The 24,205-nt window shown below is 55.5% G+C and overlaps 1 protein-coding gene across 1 annotated transcript in view; it reads right to left on the bottom strand.

Annotated features, from left to right (window-relative positions):
- Positions 1-24,205, bottom strand: part of LOC117090776 (serine/arginine repetitive matrix protein 3-like) — a 57,190-nt gene that overhangs the window by 12,678 nt on the left and 20,307 nt on the right. Inside the window, exon 3 of the mRNA XM_033223373.1 lies at positions 11,377-11,423. Coding sequence (XP_033079264.1) covers positions 11,377-11,423 — 47 coding nt within the window. The remainder of the gene's footprint in view (positions 1-11,376; positions 11,424-24,205) is intronic.

The following is a 24,205-nucleotide window of genomic DNA, read 5'->3' as shown; positions in this document are numbered from 1 at the left end:
CAACCCTCACCACCCGCGATAGCACTTGCTTGTTTAACTGACAGTCTCTCTCTGGATACTAATCTAAAAGGCACAGGCAATGTCCACCTTCTAAACCGTTCTCATCCCAGTGACCTACGTGAGTCCAGAACATGCCACGTGCCCAATACATGTAAATTAAAACCATGTAAATACATGTAAATTAACTGTGGAGCAAAAGAACAAAAGGGAAAGGCAAAAGTCATTAAACTTGACTTCTGCCTTAAATGTAAAAACCCACCCCGGAGGTCTGCAGAACAGTCTCAGATCCAGGGAAGCCCTCCTGGGGACCCCCTGCTCTGCTCCAGCCATTAGAGTGGGAAACTGAGGCACAGAGCCCCAATCAGCATGCCTGAAACATGGTGGTCTGAGGGCCTTCACGCCTGCCTTTCCCTCATCCCCCTTCCTTTCACATAGCGGATGCCTCTTTATTGTCCAGGGCCCAGCTCAGATGTCACCTCCTCAGAAGCTACCCTGGAATTCTCACCTAAAATGAGTCCCCCGAAACTGAAGTCACCCCTACCTCCCCACCCTGTATTATTTCACAGGCAGCATTTTCTTGCCTTGCAAAATCCTGTTTGTTTTTTGGCACTGCCCATCTCTCCATCAGCCTGTGTGATCCACAAGGCAAAGCCCTGCATCTTGTTTGCTGTGTTTGCCATCCCCCCGACCCAGAGGAGGCCATGGAGACACCAATCTGGCTGCAGGGAGGCAGGAAGCAGATGTCCCACATCCTGACCATCCCACACTGCCCAGAGCAGCTGCTCGTGCCTGAGGGCCCTACGTGGCACATGGAGGCTGTCCCACAGCTGGCATGGCCCTGCCAAGAGATCCAGTCTGGCTGCGGCAGTGACCGGCATACCCACAGGGCAGAGGGAGGGTTGCAGGGGGCAACTGCACTATCCACACAATGAAAAGCAGCTGCCTTGAGGTCAGGCGTTCTGGGTTCACATCCTAGCTCTGCTAGCTGGGCGACCTTGGGCAAGTCCCTTAACCTCTCTTTGCCCTCAGCCCCCTTACCTAGAAAACGGGGCTGATCATAACAGCACCTACCTTCTAAGGCTGCTGCAAAGAGTACATGCGTGTATGTATGGGGTGCATGTTAGAAATTGTAGTTAAAGTTAATAGTAATAATACTGGCAACTCACACACAGCACTAAAGCAAGAAAAGGATCAGGAAATGTCAACTTTTATAGTAAATACGGTATTTGCTCTGTGCCAGGTCCTGTTTGAAGCATGTACACACATTACTTCCTCCAAGATGGGCTGCTTATTATCCACTGTGAGTGTTCCAGCTCCTCCAGGCAGCCTCTCTGGATTGTTCCAACCCCCAGGAACACCATGGACACACACAATTTTTCATGTGGGTCTGTCCTCAACTCCTCTCTCCACCCCAGGTTACAGTGAGGGGCAGGGAGAGCCCCAAACCCCACAACCCTGAAGTCAGCACCAGGGGAATGTGCGAACTCCCACTCCCATCCAAGCCACGGCCCAGAAACGCAGGCCCTGTCTAGCTGCACAAGTACACCATGGAAAGCAAAGGGTGTTCCCTCCCTGGGCCCCCGGTGGAGGTCCAGACATCCCAAGGGTTCAGGCCCCATTGCCTCATACAGGACCTGGAGTCTGGAGACACGGAGAGGCACCACGGAAGGAACAGGTGTGGGCTCTGGCTGGGCACCAATGCGGTTGCGTGGACAGCGAACGAGGACAAGACTGCCCCCAGCCACCCCCATCCTCTGTCCATGCCCGGCACATGCTCAGGTCCTGAGGAGCAACCATGAGGGTGGGGCAGAGCTGGTCTCTTCTCCCCACCGGACAGACAGGACACTAACCACTCAGCCACAGCAAGGACCCCAGCAAAGCCAGCCTGGGGTGCACACAGCTTCCTGCACTTCTCGGGGAGAACAGGCAGCCCCCTCCACATCAGGGACATGAGGTGGCCCCCGTTCCCCAAACCAGGCAGTAAGAGACAGCAAGAATACTAGCTTCACCACCTCCCAGCTGTGTGGTCTCAGTCATGCCCCTCCACCTCCCCGAGTCTCAGTTTCTCCATCTGTACTATGGGTCTAAGGACCATTATCACAGGCAGGACAGAAAGTCTCCCAAGAGCCAGCCAATCAGGGCCCCTGAAAGAGAAAGACAAGATCTGGAAAGAAGCTATTTTAATTTCAGCAAATGGGCTTGCTTTGTCATTAGTGAAACACGATTTTATTTTACGGTTCAGAATGGCATCTGTTTATGGCAGTCGTGGAAGAGATGACGAGATCTTTTCAGCAGTGAAACCTCAGGAGGCTTTGGGCCATCCTGATTCAGCAAATCCCTCAACAGGCCGCGCTAAAGGGTAGATGGCAAACACAGCGCCGCGCACAGACGTGGCCACAGCACATATAGCATGCCCTGGATAGCGAGGCGGGAAGGACGCCGGCCGGGGCAGACGACCTGAGTGCAGAGTTCACTGGCTGTGTGACGTCGGGCAAGATGCGGAATCTCTCTGTGCCTCAGTTTCCTCATATGTAAAGAGGGGATGATGATAATCCCTACTTTATAAGAGCTTTTAGGTGATGAAATACTTTATTTATTTTTATTTTATTTATTTATTTTTTTTAAGACACAGTCTCACTCTGTCACCCAGGCTGGAGTGCAGTGGCACAATCTCGGCTCACTGTAAGCTCCACCTCCTAGGTTCACGCCATTCTCCTGCCTCAGCCTCCCGAGTAGCTGGGACTACAGGCACCTGCCACCACACCCAGCTAATTTTTTGTCTTTTGTTTTAGTAGAGACAGGGTTTCACTGTGTTAGTCAGGATGGTCTCTATCTCCTGACCTTGTGATCCACCCGCCTCGGCCTCCCAAAGTGCTAGGATTACAGGCCCGAGCCACCGCGCCCGGCCTTATTTTTTTTTTGAGGTGCAGTCTTGCTCTGTTGCCCAGGCTAGAGTGCAGTGGCACGGTCTCAGCTCATTTCAGTCTCTGCCTCCTGGGTTCAAACAATTCTCCCCAGTAGTTGGGATTACAGGCGCCCGCCACCACACCCGGCTAATTCTTCTGTTTTTTTTTTTTTTTTTTTTTGAGGCGATCTCGCTCTGTCGCCGGGACTGGAGTGCAGTGGCCGGATCTCAGCTCACTGCAAGCTCCGTCTCCCAGGTTTACGCCATTCTCCTGCCTCAGCCTCCCAAGTAGCTGGGACTACAGGCGCCCGCCACCTCGCCCGGCTAGTTTTTGTATTTTTAGTAGAGACGGGGTTTCACCGTGTTAGCCAGGATGGTCTCGATCTCCTGACCTCGTGATCCGCCCGTCTCGGCCTCCCAAAGTGCTGGGATTACAGGCTTGAGCCACCGCGCCCGGCAATTCTTCTGTTTTTATTAGAGACGGGGTTTCACCATGTTGGCTAGGCTGGTCTCGAGCTCCTGACCTCAGGTGATCCTCCTGCCTCAGCCTTCCAAAGTGCTGGGATTACAGACGTGAGCCACCGCACCCAGTCAATTAAATAAATTATAACATGTAAAGTGTGACACAATGACGATCACAAACCCTGTAAGGACTGTTGCTGTCACAGCCATCAGGTGCTCCCACTTCGAAGCTCCAGTAGGTTTATAAACCCAACAGCACCGTAAAGACAGGTCCACCTGGATCCCTGGGACTTGGCACTCAGGTTGTCTGCCCTGGCCCGCATCCTCCCCGCCTCGCCCTCTAGGGTGTGCTGTGTGTGCTGTGGCCGCATCTGTGCGGGGCACCGTGTTGGCCATCTACCCTTCAGCGAGGCCTGTTGAGGGATTTGCTGAATCAGGATGGCCCGAGGCCTCCTGAGGTTTCACTGGGGAAAAGACCTCGTCATCCCGTCCACGACTGCCATAAACAGGCAGACTGGGAAAACAACCCTCCAGGGACCGCCCCCCGCCCCCGCACCACCACCACCACCACCACCAAGGCTCTCTGGGAGCCCCTACAGCACGCCTCCCCACCTCCTCCCTCCAGCTGGGGTGGGGATGACTATGAGACACATGTCAGAGCCGAAGATTAAAAACAAGTATAATGATCGGGCAGGCATCCATCCACAATGATGAATCTGATGTAATTAGGCACCCCGCTAACTTCATTACTTATTTATTTACGGGATTGCTTATTTAATTTACGGGGCTCCTTCCCCGAAAAGTCATCTTAGCTGACACCCCTCAGGCAAGGAAAAAGGAGAAGGAGGCCCCCTCTTTCATCCCAGCCCATTCCTGGGCTTCTATATGTCATGTTCCTCCCTTGCCCCAAAATAGCTCCCCGGAAGGCAGGTGTGGTTTTGCCCAAGACAACAGGATTGAGTAAGGGAGACCCTCGGCAGAGCCAAAGCCTGACATTCACAGTGCTCAGTGCCAAAGGACAGTGCTTGACCCGGAAGGCACAGTGTAGCCTCCACACCCTCATCTCTCCAGCAGAGGAAACCCTAGGAAAAAGACGGGTGGTCCTGGCCCCAGGCAGCCACCAATTCTTGGCATGACCCTCTGGACTGGCAAACACATCACTGCAACAAACGGAGCTGGTGTCTCCCAGCCTGAAGGAGGGGAAGGGCACACAACTCAGAGTCATGAGTTTCATTTCTTGTCGGAATGGAAGTCACCTGACCTGTCAGAGCCTCAGTTTCCTCATCTGTAAGATGAGTGTTAAGAACAACACCGCCGGGCATGGTGGCTTATGCCTGTAATCCCAGCACTTTGGGAGGCCAAGGTGAGCGGATTACGTGAGGTCAGGAGTTTGAGACCAGCCTGGCCAACATAGAGACACCCATCTCTACTAAAAATACAAAATTAGCTGGGCGTGATGGCACATGCCTATAATTCCAGCTACTCAGGAGGCTGAGGCAGGAGAATCGCTTGAACCTGGGAGGCGGAGGTTGCGCTGAGCCAGGATCGCGCCATTGCACTCCAGCCTGGGCAACAAGAGCAAAACTCCGACTAAAAAAAAAAGAGAACAACACTCACTAATCCTAGCACTTTGGGAGGCTAAGGCAAGCGGATGACCTGAGGTCAGGAGTTCAAGAACAGCCTAGCCAACATGGCAAAACCCTGTCTCTACTAAAAAAAAATATAAAAAGTAGCCAGACGTGGTGGTGCATGCCTGTAATCCCAGCTACCTGGGAGGCTGAAGCAGGAGAATCGCTTGAACCCAGGAGACAGAGGTTGCTGTGAGTTGAGATGGCACCACTGCACTCCAGCCTAGGCGACAGAGCAAGACTCTGCCTCAAAAAAAAAAAGACAAAAAAAACAAAACAAAACAAAACAAAAAAAGAACAACATTCACAGCTAACTAACCCCAAAAACCCCAACTGGTGCCATCCAGCGCTGCACTGTGGTCTCAACCGCTGCAATCAGAAGAGAAGCAGTCAGTCAACAGCATAAAGACTAGAAAGGAAAAGACAAAGTAGCGCTGGCAGACGTGATTATCTCCCACCATCCAGGAGACCCCACCAGCTGGCCGAACACATAAAATCAAAACACAGAACCACAGCTTTGCCCAAAAGGCAGCAAAAGCTGAAAAACGTAATCGAAAGTGCATTAGGGTCTCCTGGAACGGCTAACATTAAAAGACTGACAGTAGCAAGTGCTGACAAGGATGTGGAACAACTGGAACTCTCATCCACTGCAGGTGGGCATGCAAAATGGGACAGCCACTTTAGAAAACAGCTGGTGGTTTCTTATAAACTAAAATAACACATTTACCACGTGACCTAGCAACCCAACACTTAGATATTCGCACAAAAGAAAACATGTTCACACAAAGACTTACACAAGAGTGTTCAGAGCAGCTTTATTCCCAACAGCCAAAAACTGGAAACTTCGAGGTCCATCAACTGATTAATGGATAAACTGTAATATATCCACACAATGGAATATTACTTATCCATGAGAGAGAATGAATTGATACATGAGCAACACGGGTTATGCAGAGTGAAAGAAGCGAGACACAAAGAAGTACACACCTGGTGATAATTTTATTAAAAAATTCTAGAAGAGTTAAAAGCTTCTGTAACAGCAGATCAGTGGGTACCTCTAGTCAGGGGCAAGGAGGGGGCGCTAGGGATTTAGTGTCAAGGGACTGGTGGGGATTTAGAGGGGACAGAAACACTTTATTTTGATTGTGGAGGTGACACAAATGTTTACATTGGTCAAAACTCATGCATTGAACCCTTAAAATGGGTGTATCATTGTAGGTTAATTACATTTCAGTGAAGATGATCTTAAGTGTAACAGGGAAAGAGATGCACATATGAACACTACTCACTCCATTCCCAGTGCCCAGGGACTATTTCCTCACTTCTCAATCAGTCTGCTGGTTCCTAAACTGGCCCTCAAGTTTCCCAAAGGCCCCTGATGTATGAGCATTGGACAGTTTGGGTCCGGGTTGAACCCCAGCTTTGTCCTATGCTAGCTAGGTCATTTAGGGCACTGCGGCCCTTTGGGCAAATCACTTTGCCTCTCTGCCCCTCAGTTTCCCCCTCTACAAAAGCAAGGTGAGAAATACCACACTCCTCAGAAAACTGCAAGTAAAATGAACCAAAGTGAACGTACCAAGTGCAGGCCCCAGCATACACGAGGGGCTTCATTATTGCTGCTGCCCAGTGACAAATTGTCAAGCACCAGGCCCAGTGTGGACAGAGCTGGCCAGGATTCTTGTAACCCTGACAAATACAACACACTTCCCCACCCCACCAGACAAGGCTCTGGGCTCAGATAGCTGCCCCCAGGCCCCGAGGACTCAGGCCGGGGCATTTAACTGATGCCTGCTGTCCACCCAGGACACGGTTCCTGGGCTCCACCCAACCCGCCCCTCCTAGGGAAGCAGGGACAGAAGGATGGGGCCTCGTGGGGACGGCTGGCCCCGAGGACAACATGGGCACATGCGAGGTCATTTCAGGAGAAGGATGTCTGGGAGGCATCCACCAACTCATGCTGAAGAAGAGTCCAGCCAGAGCCCACCCATTTATAAAAGAAAATGATAATAATAATAGAAGGACAGGGAGGGGGCTGCAGGATGGGGGCTCTGCACCAGCTCCCTCGGGCCTGTCCAGGACTCCTGCTCCCCTCTGAGTGATGGCGGGGCAGGCGCCTGGAGCCAACAGCAGGAGGGGCATCCCCCGGGCCCGATTAGCGGGCGGCCGCAGGCACACACACTCAACTGTCAGCCTCCCCCTCTCAGCCCGCCATCACAGGCACCATTAATTGCTGTCATTTGAGGGTGGCCTGTGGGGAGAAGGAGGGAGGAGGAGAAGGAGGGGTAGGGAGCAGGAAGGAAGGGGGAGGGGAGGAAGGGATTGCAGGGAGCCCCTGCCCAGGGCTTAGCATCCAGGCTGGGAAGGAGAGGGAGGAGGATGGCAGACAGGGAAGGGCGGGGGGACCTCCACTGCTCTCCTCCCCACCCAAGAAGGGCCCAGGGCCCCGTCCAACTGGGGATAAGGCTGGTCCTCTCAGAGCCCCCAAGAGGCAAAATCCCACTAGGCCAGGGCCCTAGAACCTCCCCACACACACCTTTGGTGTCCCTGATCACCCGCCCAGGGTACCCCGAGACCCCAGCCTCCACCCACACCTGACCCCTCACCCCGATATATAGACGATCCCAGACGCCCACCTCCCCACCCCCCCCCCCAGCTGAAGAATCACTCACAGAGCTTTGAGTCATGGGGAACCCACTTTCGGGGCCAGGGGCTCCCGCAGCCCCCTTCTAAGGTCCTAGGTCCGCAGGGAAGAGTGCCGCTGGGAGCCTGGGGCCTCCCTGTGCCTCAGTTTCCTCATCTGGAGAATGGGGATAAGGAGGCTGCCCACCTCCAGGGTCACTCTGAGATTTAAGGAGGTAATTCCACAAAGTGTTTAACCGGGGTATGACATATGTGCATGCATGGCCAGTGTTGGCCCCGACGTCTGTCCCCCCTTATCTCCCCCATCCCCCCTTCTACCATCAGGGTTCTTCCGCAGAAAAGGCTGCACCCCCCCACCCCCAGCGTGGAGGGTCCCAGAGGCACCCCACAGAGCTGCCAAGTGGGTGTTGCGGCGCAGGGCATCTGGACAGCGTCTGTCCTCTGCGAGGGGAGCACAGAGCATCTGCCTGCCTCAATGTGCCCCCACGGCCCTGCTCCCACTCACCCCTGCTGGCCCCCAGACAGGTCTTGCCTTCAGGCTGAGGAGCCACTTGGGTCCTGCAAGGGGGCTCCTGGGAGCATCAGGTTCCCTCAGCAGGGGAGAAGGAGGCCCCACTCCACCGTCTGTCTGCCTTCCCGGCCTCCCTCAGATGTGATGGATCGCCCCAGCGGAGGAAGCTAAGTGCTTGCAGACAAAAAGCCCTTTTATCGTCCTCGGATGGGCCACTGGCATGACAAGCAGATAACTCAGCCACAGGAGGAAGGCTCCCCATTAGGCTGGAGACGGAGACGCCGATGGATGGGGGACAGAGAGGCAGAAGAGGGGGAGGCCAGGAAAAACAGCCCAGGCCAGGCCACTTTCCTTCCAACTTCAAAGCCCCCTGAGCCTAGGCAGAAAGCCCTGCTGAGCTCATCACCTTGTGGAGGACGGCCACCATCCCACTCCTCCTTCCCCCTTCCCTCCAAATCCCACTACTCCTTCCCCTACCTCCAAACTCCACTCCTCCTTCCCCCCCCGCTCCAAATCCCACTCCTCCTTCCCCTCCCCTCCAAACTCCACTCCTCCTTCCCCTCCCCCGCTCCAAATCCCACTCCTCCTTCCCCTCCCCTCCAAATCCCACTCCTCCTTCCCCTCCCCTCCAATCCCACTCCTCCTTCCCCCCTTCCAAATCCCACTCCTCCTTCCCCCCCCTTCCAAATCCACTCCTCCTTCCCCCCTTCCAAATCCCACTCCTCCTTCCCCTCCCCTCCAAATCCCACTCCTCCTCCCCCCCTCCAAATCCCACTCCTCCTTCCCCCCCCCCGCTCCAAATCCCACTCCTCCTTCCCCTCCCCTCCAAACTCCACTCCTCCTTCCCCCCTTCCCTCCAAATCCCACTCCTCCTCCCCTCCCCTCCAATCCCACTCCTCCTTCCCCCCCTCCAATCCCACTCCTCCTTCCCCTCCCCTCCAAATCCCACTCCTCCTCCCCCCCCTTCAAATCCCACTCCTCTTTCCCCCTCCCTCCAAGGTGAACCTGGTTGTGAGGCGCAGGGCTTAGGGCCCAAGGCCCAGCCCCAGGAAGCAGATGACCTGCAGGGCTGATCTCCCCTCCTGCCCAGTGGGAGGTCCCCAAAGGCTCAGGACAAAGGAAAGAGGCCTCCCCCAGGAAAACTCCCCCCAAGTAACTCAGAATCCCACAACCCGAGAGGCTCATTCCAAGCCGCTTCGGTGCCTTGGCAGGGCTGTTCCCTCGGCCTGAGTCACCCTTCCCCCAGATACCTACGTGCTCCCTTCCTCCCCTCCTAAAGGTCTTTGCTCAAGGCCCAGCTTCTCAGGGAGGCCCACCCTGACCCCTACTTTGAAACTGCAACCTCCAGCCCACCCACACGCTCCCCACACCCCTTCACGGCTTGTTTCTCAGCCTGGTGCTAGACCCGCTAAGCATTGGACTTACTGACTTTCGGTCATAGTCTGTCTCCCGGCTGCACACCCAGGCTGTGTGGTGTCATCCAAGCTCATCCAACCCCGGCCCAGGACGCCTTTGAATGTGGCCTGACATACATTTGTAAACTTTCTGAAAACATTATGAGACCTTTCTGTGATTTTTTTTTTTTTTTTAGCTCATCAGCTATCATTAGTGCTAGTGTAATTTCTGAGTGACCCAAGACAATTGTTCTTCCAATGTGGCCCAGGGAAGCCAAAAGATTGGACAACGGTGGTGTAGCCTGTGGTTCCCAAGCTACCTGTACGGTGTGTGGCTGGACTGACTCCCACAGGCTGCTCGAACCCAGTGGTACACTGTGTATCCAAAGGAACAGTAATAGAAAGGAATAATTCAAAGGAATAGAAAAGGAACAGTAAAAATGTGGTATTGTCCGGGCATGGTGGCTTACACCTGTTATCCCAGCACTTTGGGAGGCCGAGGCAGGAGGATCACTTGAGGTCAGGAGTTCAAGACCAGCCTGGTCAACATGGTGAAACCCCATCTCTACTAAAAATACAAAAATTAGCCAGGTATGGTGGCACACACCTGTAATCCCAGCTATTAAGGAGGCTGAGGCAGGAGAATAGCTTGAACCTGGGAGGCAGAGGTTGCAGTGAGCCAAGATCATGCCATTGCACTCCAGCCTGGGCAACAGAGCAAGACTCTGTCTCAAAAAAAAAAAAAAAAAGTGGTATTATAATCTTATGGGACCACTGTCATATATGCGGTCCACTGTTGACCAAAATGTCATTATGCAGCACATGACTGTATTTGGAACAAGAATGAAATCTCCTGACAGCAGCCTGTGATAAGCCAGAACACGCTGTGTGCCTGCCATGTGCCGGAGCCTCCATGTGCATGAGCCCGGCAATGTCCTCGGCGACCGTCTGCCTGGCTGGGAAATGAGCACTCCAGGGAAAACTTGCTGGATTCCCTGGGAAGGGTGAGAAGGGGTTCTTTGCTTCTGGCTCTTTGCTTCCAGCTGAAAGAGCTGGGACAGGTGACCAAGCTGTGCCTCAGTTTCCCCACTTGTCAAATGAGGCTAAGCACCCATTCTGGAGTGTTGCTATGAGGGTCACGAAATGGTGCGACATGTGAAAAGCATGACCTGTGATTATGACTCGTGAGGACCTTCTCTGGCCAGGCACTGCTCTCTATGAGCGTTAATCATCACAGCAACCCTACAAGGGGAAACTGTTACTGCTCCCCAGTCTACAGATGGAGAGACAGAGATACAGAGAGATGAAGCAACCTGGCCCCGGTGCCCAGCACAGAAGTAGCAGTGACAAGACTGGGACCCAGGCCACCTCTTTGCCTGCTGGGCTCAGGGACCACAGTGGTGGTTCAGCCTGAGGGCTTCCTCTGGCACCCAACACCCAAACACCTGGGCCCATCCACAGGCCCCACCCTGGCCAAACCTGCAGGCCCACCACCAAAGCACAAAAGCAATATGACCCAGAACCCCGGAGCCCAGGGAAACCCACCCTCCTGACACTGACACTGTCAGAGACCCTCCCATCTCTCAGGCATCATCAAAAAATCACTGCACCAACTCAGCCAGGAAAGGGCCTGTCCCCGGGGGACCCCGCAAACTGCCCTAGTTGCTCGCTGCACTGGACAGCTCTGATATGCCAGACCGCACACGCCCCCCGAGGCCCCCCACACACACTCCAGGCCGAACCTGGCTCCAAGTAACTCCAGACCCCCTTCCTGCGAGAAGGTCCAGGCAGGATGAACCTCCTGGGGACACTAAGTGGAGACAGACATGAACCTACCAGAAACTGCCTCCAGCAAGGCTGTGTCCTCAAAGACTCAGGGAGACCTGTGGAGAAAACATGGGTTTCGTTACTTGACATCGCCTGTATGGAGTTTGGCATGACGACCTCAATGTGCAGGGAAAAAAGACCATGTCTGTGTCAGGGCCCATGCATCGTAAGCACTAGGCCAAGTATTTCTCCATGACAACCCTGTGAGGCAGGTACTGCTACCTATTTGACAGAGAGGGAGACTGAGGCTCAGACAATCAAATCTCATGCCCAAGTTCTCAGAGCCGGGAAGTGACGGAGCTGTGATTTGATCTCAGATTGTGGATTTAAAGGCAGTCCACACTCTGGCAAGACCACCAAGGGGTCCAGGGCCACATGGCTAGGCTACTGGGAAATTGCCCCATTACCTACCCAGAGGACCCCACAAACAGGCAGATGGGTCGACCGACACCTGAAGGATGGTGTCGGGGGAGGGGGTGTCTACTATTCTCATACAAGAATTTATTTTTGTTTGGTTGGTATTTTGGAGTGTTTTTGTTTTTGTTTTGGATACAGTCTTGCTCTGTCACTCAGGCTGGGGTGCAGTGGTGCAATCATGGCTCCCTGCAGCCTCAACCTAAGGCGATCCTCCCACCTAAGGCTCCTAAGTAGCTGGGACTACAGATGCTTGCCACCATGCCTGGCTAATTTGTGTCTTTTTTTGTAGAGACAGGGTCTCACCATGTTGCCCAGGCTGGTTTCAAACTCCTGGGCTCAAGCAATCCTCCTGCCTTGGCCTCCCAAAATGCTGGGATTACAGGTGTGAGCCACTGTGCCCAGCCTCATTTAAGAATTTCTGAGTTACCATACAAAGTCAAAAACAGTGAAATGACAGCTACTATCCAGAATACAGAGGGGATACCCATAAATCAATATGAGCCATCAACCCAGCAGCAGACAGGCAAAAGACAACACAGACACTTCACCAAAGAGTATATACACATGGCCAGTGAGACACGAAAAGATGCCCAATGTCATCAGTCCTTAAGAGAGGGCAGTTAACACCACAAAAGACCACTGTTCACCCATGGGGATGGCAAACATGAAAGAGACAACATCAAGTGCTGGTGAGAAGAAGGAGCGCCTGGAACCCTCACCCATTGCCGACGGGATGCAAAATGGAGCAACTACTTTGCAAAAACAGTTTGGCCATTTCTTATAGTTAAACACATGCTTGCCGTATGACCCAGTAATTCAACTCCTAGGTCTTTATCAGACAGACATGAAAACAGCCACACAGACTCACGCACGAATGTTCACTGAAGCTTTATGCACAATCGCAGAACAACTGAAAACAACCCAACGGTCCATCGACAGGTGAATGGATGAACAAACAGTGGTGCATCCACGCCACATGACTCTGCATCCACACCACATGACTCTGCAATCAAGAAGAACAAAGTGCAGATACACAGAACCACGGGGAGGAATCTGAGGCTCAGGCTGTGTCCAAGAAGCCAGATTTAAGGCTGCAGACTCTGTGGTTCCATGATAGCATTCTGGAGAAGACAAAATAACTTTCACATTTGTACAGAGACCTGCAGAGGTCGTCAAATACAACAAAAAGAATGTTATTCCCACAAAAGTTAGGACGCCAATCACCTCTGGGGAGAAGGCAGCCCGTAGCTACAAGGTGACCCCTTTATAATTGTTCGCTAATTTGCACCGAGGGGTTTATGCATTCTTTATCGTGTTAACTTCTGCATGAAAAGAACAAGTGAAAAATAGTACGGCGGGCAGAGCACTGGACAGGGTCAGTCTCAAGTGGGCCTCTGGGAAACCCGTTCTCCACCCCGTGCCAAAGCTGAGGGATGGGGACTGGCGGGGCTAGGGCTGCCCACTCCCACAAGGCCGGGGGCAGTTGTGTGTAGTGCTCAAGCTCTGAAGCCAGGCTCCCCAGGTGCCAATCTGGCCTCTACCCCCTCCTAGCTGTGCAACTTGGAACGAGCAACTTCACCCCTCTGAGACTCAGATTGCCCGTCTCTAAAATGGAAATGATGATTTAAACAACGCTGACCCCACAGGAATGCTGTGAGCGTGAAGTGCCCTCAGTGCCAGTGTGTGCCACTTCGAGTGCTCAGCTCTTGCTGGACATGGCTCCTGTCCCCACCCAGGGGCTGGCAGCCAAGCTCCTAGAGGCCAGCCCTCTCCAGCGCCTGGCAGGCCCTCAGGCCCCAAGGAGGGAGCCTTTGAAAGGGCAGCTGTGGGCAGCTCACAGGGGGACAAGCCAGCGGCTTCTTTCCTGCCCTTTTTTCTTTTTTAAGCGCTTTTTTCACTACGATGCCCCCAGGCTTGGCACTCGGTCCTGCCATCTGCGTCAGCTCCAGAGACAGGCCCTGCGGGAAGGCTGGAAACAGGGAGGGCCCGGGCACATCTTCACAGCCGCCCTCCCCAGCTCCCGGAAGCCTCGGTGGCCAGACACCTGCAGCACGTCCCGTCATGGGCTAGGGCAGAGCCAGGCCTGGCAGGCGCTCTCCCCGGGCACCAAGAAGCTCTCAACCTCCACCTGGGAGGGACAGCTGGGAGATCAGACCCCATCTTCTCCTAACCTGCTCCCAACCCCAGCCAGCTCAGCCTGCAATCCCCAAGAGACAGAGTCCCAGGGTGTCCCAGTGGCACGGGGTCAAGGCCAGTGGGGGCTGGCCCCAGGGTCACATTGTCGAGGGGGAAACAGGGAATTTCCCAGCAGTGATGGAGTGACACATAGGTCCAAAGAGGGGTTCCCAATTTAGAAAACTCGGCAGGGACTTCCCAGGAGAGGCAACCTGTCACACTGGCAGGAATCCAGGGAGATGACTGAGGGGCCAAGGGGCAGCGAGCGCTGGGCTGAGGTGGGAAGGAACCCAGGGCCTTGGCTGGAGCAGAGCCAGCGGGAGAGGAAGAGAGGGGAGGGCTGGAGGCAGCAGGGGCGGGTCACGCAGGGTTCTGCAGACAGGTTTTCTCTCCAAAGCAGAGAGCCTTAGGAGTGTTATGAAGGCTGCAGAGGGGCAAGGTCCCACTCCAAAGTGGAGATGCATCCAGTCGTGGAGTGCGGGTGAGGGCGGAAGCCACAGCCAAGGGAGAGGTCACTGTACCAGTCTGGGCGAGTGATGTGGTGGGCAGCCCAGGCTGGGCGCAGCGAGGTGGGAGAGGGGCCGGCATGGAGAGCATTGCACATTAGAGTCCGAAAGGCAGGCAAGGGATGGTGAGAATCAGAGGCCCGCCCCTCCCCTCCGACCCTGGGCAGAGCTGGTGGGAGAGGGAAGGAGAGGGTGACAACATCCACTTCCTGCACAGGACCCTTTCAGGGACGCGGTCATCCTGTGCTCCTGGCCAGGAAACTGCTGCTCTGAGGGAGGACTCACCCAAGGCTACACGGCAAGGAAGGGAGTGAGCGGGAATCCAAACCCAGGGCCAAGTGCTTGAGCCATGGGGAGCCAGGGCACCAGGGCACCAGGGCACAGGGCTGGCAGCATGGGGCGGAGGCTGCTCCAGCCCAGGCTGCCCGTGAGCGGCCAGGGCGTGCGCAGTGTGGGCCACACCGTGTGGACCGGGCCCCATGCCTCCCTGGCTGCCGCACCTGTCAGGGCTTCCCAGGCCAGGCGTCTCCCAGCTCAGCCCCACAGCAGTGGGTCTCACTCACTGTCTCACGCTTCCCTGTGCTCACACCCGCCACTCACTTGCTCAAGGCCACAGTAGAACTTGCTCACTCTGCTGCACTCATATTCACACGTTCACACCTAGTTCATGCTCATTCACACCTGGTCCACGCTCACTGGCTCGGGGCCACCCACACACATTCCAGCTCAGGCCCAGGTCCACTGGCCAGCTCTGCGGGCCCTCCCCGCGCGGCGTCCCCCCCACGCTCCTATATGCTCACTGCCCCCCAGCAAGCTCCCACGCTCCCCCTCACTCACCCTCACCTTCCCAGGCTGGGGGAACCTGGGCACCCACCTTTCTCTGAAGCCGACGGCTCAGTCCACCCGCAGCTGTAGGAAGGGCCAGGCCTCTATCCTCGCACCCCTGGGGCTGGCCAGGCTTGTCTCCCAGCAAAGCAGATGCACGGGGAGGAGCAAGGACCGGTTCCAAGGCTCCCCTCTGCCAAGCCCACTGTAACCAGTCACGGCCCACAGGCTGAGACTTGCCCCCACCTGCCACCGCCCCCCTTGTCAGCTCCCAAACAAGCCCTATAAGGCCCATCTCCTGGCATTGGCTTTCGCCCTCAACTCCACCAAACACACCCTCACCTTGCTCTCTACTCTGCTGGAACCAGCACAAGCACCATCTTTTCCTCCTCCAGGAAGCCTGCCTGGCTCACCCCAGCCACAGAGGCCAACCTGACTCATCCATTCGCCACACTCAGAGATGGGAAGCCACCACCGAAGGCCACACAGCTGCAAGAGACAGAGCCAGCCGACATTCAAACCCGGAGGCAGCTTCACCCGCCTCCACCAGGACACCATCAACCTTCAGAAGGGACACACCCCCTGTTGCCTGCCAGGTACAGGGGCGTGACTGTAAACACAAAAGATGAGCGCGTTAGGGCCCGAGGTCACACATACCCACACCTGAACGCCCTCCAGTACACCATGAGTGAGCAAGATGATTGCAAAGAGTGGCCCCTGGAGTGACAGACATAAACCATGGCGACCCTGCAGTGGTGGGAGGGAGGGCAGGGGGGGCAGGGAGGGCCTCCTTCAGGAGGAGACACTGGAGCCAAGCACAGAACAGCTTGGCTGTCCATAAGGAAGGAAAAAAGAGCACTCCAGGCAGAAGGTACAGCTTGTGCAAAGGCCCAGGGGCAGGAACCAGCTCAGAGGATTAGAGAAGCTGGGGCAGCCAGAGGGCTGGGGAGTGGAGAGCTGGAGAGGGCTGGGGAGTAGAGCTGGAGGGGGATGGAGGTGGAGAGCTGGAGAGGGATGAGGAGTAGAGCTGGAGGAGGATGGGGAGTGGAGATGGAGGGGGATGGAGGAAGAGACGGAGGGGGACAGGGAGTGAAGAGATGGAGGGGGATGAGGAGTAGAGAGCTGGAGGGGGATCGGGGGTGAAGAGCTAGAGGAAGATGGGGAGTGGAGATGGAGGGGGATGGGGGTGGAGATGAAAGGGGATGGGGAGTGGAGATGGAGGGGGATGGGGAGTGGAGCTGGAGGGAAATGCGGAGTGGAGCTGGAGGGAGATGGAGGTGGAGATGGAGGGAGATGGAGAGGGGAGATGGGGAGAGGAGATGGAAGGGGCTGGGGATGGAGAGCTGGAGGGGGATGGGGAATGGAGCTGGAGGGGGATGGAGAGTGGAGCTGGAGGGGGATGGGGAGTGGAGAGCTAGAGGGGGATGGGGACTGGAGATGGAGGGGGATGGGGACTGGAGATGGAGGGGGATGGGGACTGGAGATGGAGGGGGATCTGGAGTGGAGAGCTGGAAGGGGATGTGGAGTGGAGATGGAGGGGGATGGGGACTGGAGATGGAGGGGGATGGGGGAAGAGACGGAGTCAGGTGCGGAGCAGAGAGCTGGAGAGGGATGGGGAGTGAAGATGGTGAGGGATGGGGAGTGGTGATGGGGGGGTATGGGGAGTGGAGATTGAAGGGGATGGGGAGTGGAGATGGAGCGGGTAGGGAGTGGAGATGGAGGGGAGTGGGGATGGAGCTGGAGGAGGAAGGAGAGTGGAGCTGGAGGAGGATGCTGAGTGGAGGTGGAGGGGGATGGGGAATGGGGAGCTGGAGGGGGAGGCGGTGGAGAGCTGAAGGGGGATGGGGAGTGGAGAGTTAGAGGGGGATAGGGAGTGGAGAGCTGGTGGGGGGGGGTGTGGAGAGCTGGAGAGGGATGGGTGCTGTGTTCCTGGCCACAGGAGGGGAGCCACATGCTCCAATGGAACACATAACTGAGTAGGAACAGTGTGGGGCAGGGCCAGCGAGGACGCCTTAGGGTCAATCCCTGAGGGCTCCATGGAGGCATCAACCTCTTGCCCTCTCCAGACCCAGCCTCAACCTCTTCCTGCATGGAGGATCAGAACTGTGGGGCTCCAGCTTGGTGTCTGGACTCTGGCACCTTTCCCACCAGAAATGCGGCAGCCACAGGAACAGGGTGGGCCATTGCCTTGGGGCTCCTGTGCCTCCAGGACCCATGATTACTCAAGCCCAAGGCTCAGTACAAATCCTCCCTTTCAGCCCAGCCTCCCCTGAGCAGTGGCTACACCGGCCACAACAGCCACACCCTCAGCAGGGCCACAGGAGGGGCATCTTCCAAGAGGGAGAAGAACGGGTGTTGACCGAACACCCACAGTGCCCACAGAGACGGGCGAGGTGAGCGACAGCAGCCAGGCTCCACTCCAGGCCACCTCTGTACTGGGCACCGAGGCCAAGACGCTCAGTGCCCGCCCCAGGCCCTAGGAACCTGCCAGGCCAGCATGAGCCAGCCTCACAGAAGCTCTAAACTGGACCCTGCAGACCCACAGATCAGACCCTGGCCCCCAAGGGGCAGGCATGACCCCCAGAAGCCTTCCCTGCAGGGTAGAGTTTGGGAACTTCCGGCACAGCACAACCCAGGTGCCCTGAGACGTGAAGGCGGCTCACCGCCCTCCCAGGGCTGGCCAGGGTCCACCAGGTACATCTTCCCACACGGGGTGAACAAGGAAGGGTCCACCAGGTACATCTTCCCACACGGGGTGAACAAGGAGCCTCCCCTGTCACCTGCAGTGGTGTCACCTGGTCTCCGTTCCTGTGGTAGCCAGCAGCCCAGCCAGCCAGAGCGGGAGGGAGGCAGGCTCTGCAGTCCTTCCATTGAGAACCCGCGGGGATATTTTGTTTTCCTTCTCTAGTGACAGCCGAGGCAGCCCGCCCCGCGCCAGCTCTCCTGGAAGCTGTGGAGACAGCCACCCAGAGTTCACCAAGGTCTCAGTCCCCGCTGGACTGCAACAGCCAAGGGCAGGGGAGTGGGCGAAGATGGGGGTCACAGCCTCTCTCCCTCCCATCCCTCCTCCACCAGCCAGGGCAAGGGCCGCCAGACCAAGGCCAAGGGGGCTGGCATCATGGATGTGAGTGATCAGGGCCTGCAGTGGGACCAGCAGGGAGGTGGGGATGGGCCGAAGCCCCGTCCAGAGGGGGACTGAGGAGAAATCCTGTGCCCTGCCCAGGAACACATCCCAGTCCCGGGGCCACCTGTCTGCTCCCAACAGGGGAGGCTGCAGTCACACCAAGCACAGAGACTGGGGAGGAGCCACTGCAAAAACCATGACAGTGATCATCACAATAATAAGAACAGTCCTCACTTCCTGCCAAGGCCATGTGCATCTCCACTGCCCGGACCCCATTTCAGGGGTGGGGAGACAGACACACACGGGGTCACCTGCTCCAGCTCACACAGCCAGCGAGGGGCGGGGAGGCAGGACCCCGAGCATCTGACCCTCTGCCTTGGGCCGCTCCATTCTCCACCCCAACAGCACCCTGGATTTAGCAGGGACTAGGCTTCCCAGAAACCTCTCTGCCCATCTCCTCGCTGCGGGGTGTAGGGCCACCATCGGAGACAGCGGCCAGCAGGAGCAATTAGAGGCCAGGAAGGAGCCGGGGTATCGACTGCTTTCGGGAGGGAAGGGGGACGCGGGCTCTCGGGGTGGCAGCAGCCTGGCTCACGGCCAAGCACGGGCCACAACATGGCAGGGAGCGCAGCCCAGGCCCAGAGGCCACGGAGGCCCCACGTGGCAGCACAGGGAGGCCATCTGTCCATCCACCTGTCTGTCCAGTCCCGTCACCCTCATGGGCACCGACAGCCCCGAGGGGCCTGAAGCTCAGGGTTTCACTGCCTCCTCACAATGCTAAGCCCCTTACGATGATTAGCTCGTTTAATTATTACAACTGCCCCACATCCTGCCCCTGTGCAGATGGAGGCAGCGAGGCGAGAAAGCCCTCCCAGAGAGTTCCCAGGACCGGGGTCCACACTCAGCGTCAGCCAGCACCAACGACACTGCCTCTGCCCGGCACCCCCCGCCCGGGGAGCCCCAGCGGGGCGGGAGATGAGAAGGGCCTCTATGGCAAGGGTGCACCGAGGACTGCTGGATGAGACGGAAGCTTCGGTAAACCTCTCTATGCCCCACAGTGACCCTGTCTGTAAAAGAGGAACATCACAACACCTGCCTCACAGTATGTTGTAAATTAACTCCGGTTTAGCCCCACAGATAGGCAGAGCAAGTGCCCCAGAATGTCAGTTGCCAGCTTCTCCCAGAGAGGCTGCCCGACCTGGGGGCCCCCGAATCTGCAGCCGAATAGAAAAACCACGGCGGACCCTCCCCAGCCTCTGCCCCAGGCTCCCCGCCCAGGAGCAAGGTCTGGCCGTTAGAGGCTCCCTGGAGGGCGGGGGCACCATCCGCTAGGAGCAATTAATTGCTGGGTCAAGAGATGGTGAAAGAGATTTGTCACGAGGGCCTGGGGACATTCAGGGTGGGAGGGTGGCCCACACTGATTCAGTCGCCCCACCTTCCACCTCACAAGCAGGCTCTGCCCCCACCCCCAGGGACATCCTCCTCTGCCTCCACACCAGCCCTGACCCAGGGTAGGTCAAGGACGCAGCCCCAGCACCCGTGACCCGCTCCCAAGAGGGACCTGCTTCCATCATTCAGCCAGTGCCCACACACAGGAGGGGACAGCCAGTCACGAGTGGGGCTGACATACGGTCCCCGGGGGCCCTCAAATGGGTCTCAGATCAAATCCCCGAGCCATCGCATCCTGGCAGGAGACCGCGACCCTTGTGTGTGCTGCTTTACTTCTCAGAGGCAGTTTCCTTGGTGGTGAAAGGAGGCAATTACATTAGGCTAAAATCAGGCTGGCTTCTGCTCCAGCCCTAGTGCTGTCATTTTTTAAAGCCTGAGGAAGGTGCCTTGCTTCTCAGAACCTCAGTGTGCCCATCTGTAAAACAGGGATGATGCCAGGGACTATTCTGAAGAGAAATTTACAGCCTGGCACCCAGCAGTGCTCAGCTGAAGCTCACCATCGGGATTTACCAGGCCACCTCCCCAGGGCCCCTTGCCAGCCTGCAGCCCTACAGAGACACCAACCAACGCCCCCAGCACCTCGAACACCCCGAAGCAGGGCCCCCTGGGGGCCACGATGAGAGGGCTGGATGAATGAGCCCACCTTCCCTGCCTCCCACCTTCCCTGCCTCCCACCTTCCCTGCCTCCCACCTCCGCAGCAGGCTCAGGGGAAACATAGGCTTTGGTGACCACCAGGCGGGGGCCAGAGGTCAGTGACAACAGAAGCACCCAGAGACAAGGCAGCCCCCAACGCAGATCCTCCATGGGCGGGGCTCTGCAGGAGCCTCTGGTCTGGAGGGGTCCGAGGCACAGGTTTCCCCATGAGTCCCCACCAGCTTTCGGCCCCTGGTGTCGACACCCAATCCCTCCACACCAACCCACCGACACACGGGGCCCCTGGAAGCCCCCACCACACAGATGGGACAACCAAGGCCCAAGGACCCCAGGCAAGGGCAGCCCAGGATCTTTCTCATGTCCCAGTGAGCTCAGCTCAGCTCAGCAGGCGTTCAGAAGCCCAAGTGGCCCAGCTGGGGTCAGGGCCCTGAGTCAGAGCAAGAAACACAGCAGAAACTGAAACAGCCCAGTGGCCCCACACACGCCACAGAGTGAGCCACGCTCATTCCCTGCGCCGCCCCATGCTGGGAAGTTCCTGCTTCTGTGGCCAGGGTGGGGGTGGGGGATGAGTGGCGTGGAACAGCCTTTCGGCCTGGGGACCCTCTCTGGACCCAGTAGATGAGCCAAGTTCCATGCACACAGGCAGAACTGTGAACTGGCCCCACCCCAGAGTCTCCGTGTCATCCAGGACACATGCAAAGCCACACACTACCAAGGGCAGCAGTTTAGGGGTTTGCGTAGGGACAATACAGAGAGGCAGGAGAGACCCATCCCAGGCATAAGCTGTTTCTGCTCCCTGGCAGGGCTCAGCCTGCAGCAAGGCCACAGAGCGCAGGTCTTGTGATCTCAGGATAGGGTCTGAGACCCGGGTTCAAAACCCAGCTGTGCTGCTTTCTAGCTCTGTGACCCTGAGCATGTGACTTAACCCTTCTGAGCCTGTTTCCTCGCCTGTAAAATAGAAACTCAGCTCACAGGGCTGACTCAGAGGCTCAGTGAGCAAATGCCTGCCTACAGTAACAGTGAATGCCCAGCATACAGTAAGGGCTTAATAAATATGTACAGCAGTCCCTGCTTAGCCGCGGGAGCTTTCCGAAGTTTCAGTATGGTGGTCTGAAAACATTAAACGGAAAATTCCACAAGTAAACAACTCATACGTTTCTGGGTTTTGTTTGTTTTGTTGTTGTTTTTTTTTTTCTTGCTCTGCTGTATAGGCTGGAATGCAGTGGTGCAATCTTGGCTCACTGCAGCCTCCGCCTCCACCTCCTGGGTTCAAGTGATTTTCCTGCCTCAGCCTCCTGAGTAGCTGGGATTACAGGCATCTGCCACCATGCCCAGCTAATTTTTTTATTTTTAGTATAGTCAGGGTTTCACCATGTTGGCCAGGCTGGTCTCAAACTCCTGGCCTCAAGCGATCCACCCACCTTGGCCTCCCAAAGTGCTGGGGTTACAGGCATGAGCCACGCCACCCAGCCTATTCCTAAGTTGTAAATTGCATGCTGTTCTAAGTAGCATGATGAGATCTTGCACCGGCACATCTTGTCCGGCCCAGGATGTGACCCCTCCCTCTGCCCAGGAGGATCCACTCTGCAGACGGTCCTGTCGGTGACTGTCCATCCCAGAAATCAGATCAACTGTGATGCTACAGCAGTGCTTGTATTCACATAGCCCTTATCTGACCGAACAATGGCCCCAAAGCACGAGAGTAGTGATGCTAGCATACTGTTAACATTGTCTTTGTATTTTATTTTATTATTCTTATTTTATTTTTATTTTTTTTTTGAGACAGAGTCTTGCTCTGTTGCCCAGGCTGGAGTGCCATTAATGGCACGATCTCGGCTCACTGCAACCTCCCTCTCCCAGGTTCAAGTGATTCTCCTGCCTCAGACTCCTGAGTAGCTGGGATTACAGGCAACCGCCACCATACAAAAAAAATACAATTTTGTTGTATTTTTAGTAGAGATGGAGTTTCACCATGTTGGCCAGGCTGGTCTCAAACTCCTGGCCTCAAGCGATCCACCCACCTTGGTCTCCCAAAGTGCTGGGGTTACAGGCATGAGCCACCACACCTGGCCTTTCCTATTTTATTATTAGTTATGGTTATTAATCTTTCACTATGCCTAATTTGTAAAGAAAACCTTGTTACAGGTCTATACGTGTAGGAAAAGATGGAGCGTATACAGGGTTCCATACTGTCTGCAGCTTCAGGCATCCACTGGGGGTCTTAGAATATATCCCCCAAGATTAAGGGGAGACTAGTCCATCTTTTTCAGTTCCCACATTTTTCAAATGGAGATGAAATTCACATAACATAAAATTAACCACTATAAAGTAGGCAGCTCTGACATTTAAGACATTCCCAGTGCTGTGCAACCATCACCTCTATCTAATTCCAAAACATTTTTATCACCCTAAAAGGAGACCCCATCAACATGGAGTAGATTCTCCCCAGGTCCCCTCCTTCCAGCCTCTGCCAACCATCAATCTGCTTTCCATCTCTATGGGTTTGCCTGTTCTGGGCATTTCATGAAGGTGGAATCGTACACTATGTGGCCTTGTGTGTCTGGCTTCCTTCACTCAGCATCATGGTTTCAAGGTTCACCCACAGTGTAGCATGCATCCGTACTTCATTCCTTTTCATGGCTGAATAATATTCCATTGTGTGGAGAGACCAGTCATATATTTTTATATGAGAAAAGTGTGTTATAAAGAATACATATACATATATAACAACACATATATAAATACACATACAGAATGAGATTTAATTCTAAAATTTGTAAGGTTATAAAATAACCGTAAGAACTATGATGATGTGGAATCTGGTGAAGGAGCCAGCTGGCGGGAGAGAGGGGCCTGGGGTGGCCAGGCAGGTCCCCTCCTGTGGGACCTCTCCTCCGCTCTAACTCCCCTCCACATCACATCAGGCCTCCTAAATGTGCACTGAGCTGAGACCTGAATGGCAGCAAGAAGCCAGCTGTGTCGATATGCAGGGAACAGCATTCCAGGTGGGTGGAACAACAAACACGAAGGCCCAGAGGCAGATGCAGTCAGTGAGGGCTGAGGAGCTCCCAGGCAGCCTCTGAATTTATTCTCAGAGCAGTGGGAAGAGAATGGAGAGCCCGGGGCCAGAGGCTTAAGAGTCTCATGGTCCTTCTGACGGGATCCCTCTGGCTGCAACTCAGAGACCAGATAAGTGGGACCAGAGTGGACTGGGGACCTGGAAGAGGCTACTGTAGTCATCCAAGCCAGACGGTGACAGGGTGGGGGATCCATCATGGTGCCTGGTCTGCCATTCTTTTCTTTTTGTCATTATTATTGATATGAAAACAGAGGGTCTCGATGGCAATGCTGTTACCCCCCCAAACATAGTTACTGTTTATTATTATTATTCCATCTCACAATAACAGCATATTATCTTTACTGTTACTGTTATTTTTTTTCTGTGCTGTTAGGGTGGGCGGGGGGGGGTCTCCATGGCAGGGTCCCTACCCCAGGGATGTTTCTGGCTGCCCCATGACTGGCTCATGGCCTTTGGGACAGTCCCACTCCATAAAAGTCACCCTCCCTACACAATTTTCAAAGACCTGGCCATTCAAAAAAACCTGCCAGAACCAGTCCAAATACTAGCTGTTTCTTAAATGTCACTCTCCTCTCCCTCCAGCACCGCAGGGCTCTGATCTGCTTTCT

Source organism: Trachypithecus francoisi, unplaced genomic scaffold (assembly GCF_009764315.1).
Source record: "Trachypithecus francoisi isolate TF-2019V2 unplaced genomic scaffold, Tfra_2.0 Lachesis_group11, whole genome shotgun sequence".
Classification (NCBI taxonomy): domain Eukaryota; kingdom Metazoa; phylum Chordata; class Mammalia; order Primates; family Cercopithecidae; genus Trachypithecus; species Trachypithecus francoisi.
Note: the sequence above shows the minus strand (reverse complement) of the source record. Positions and strands in the feature narration are given on the sequence as shown.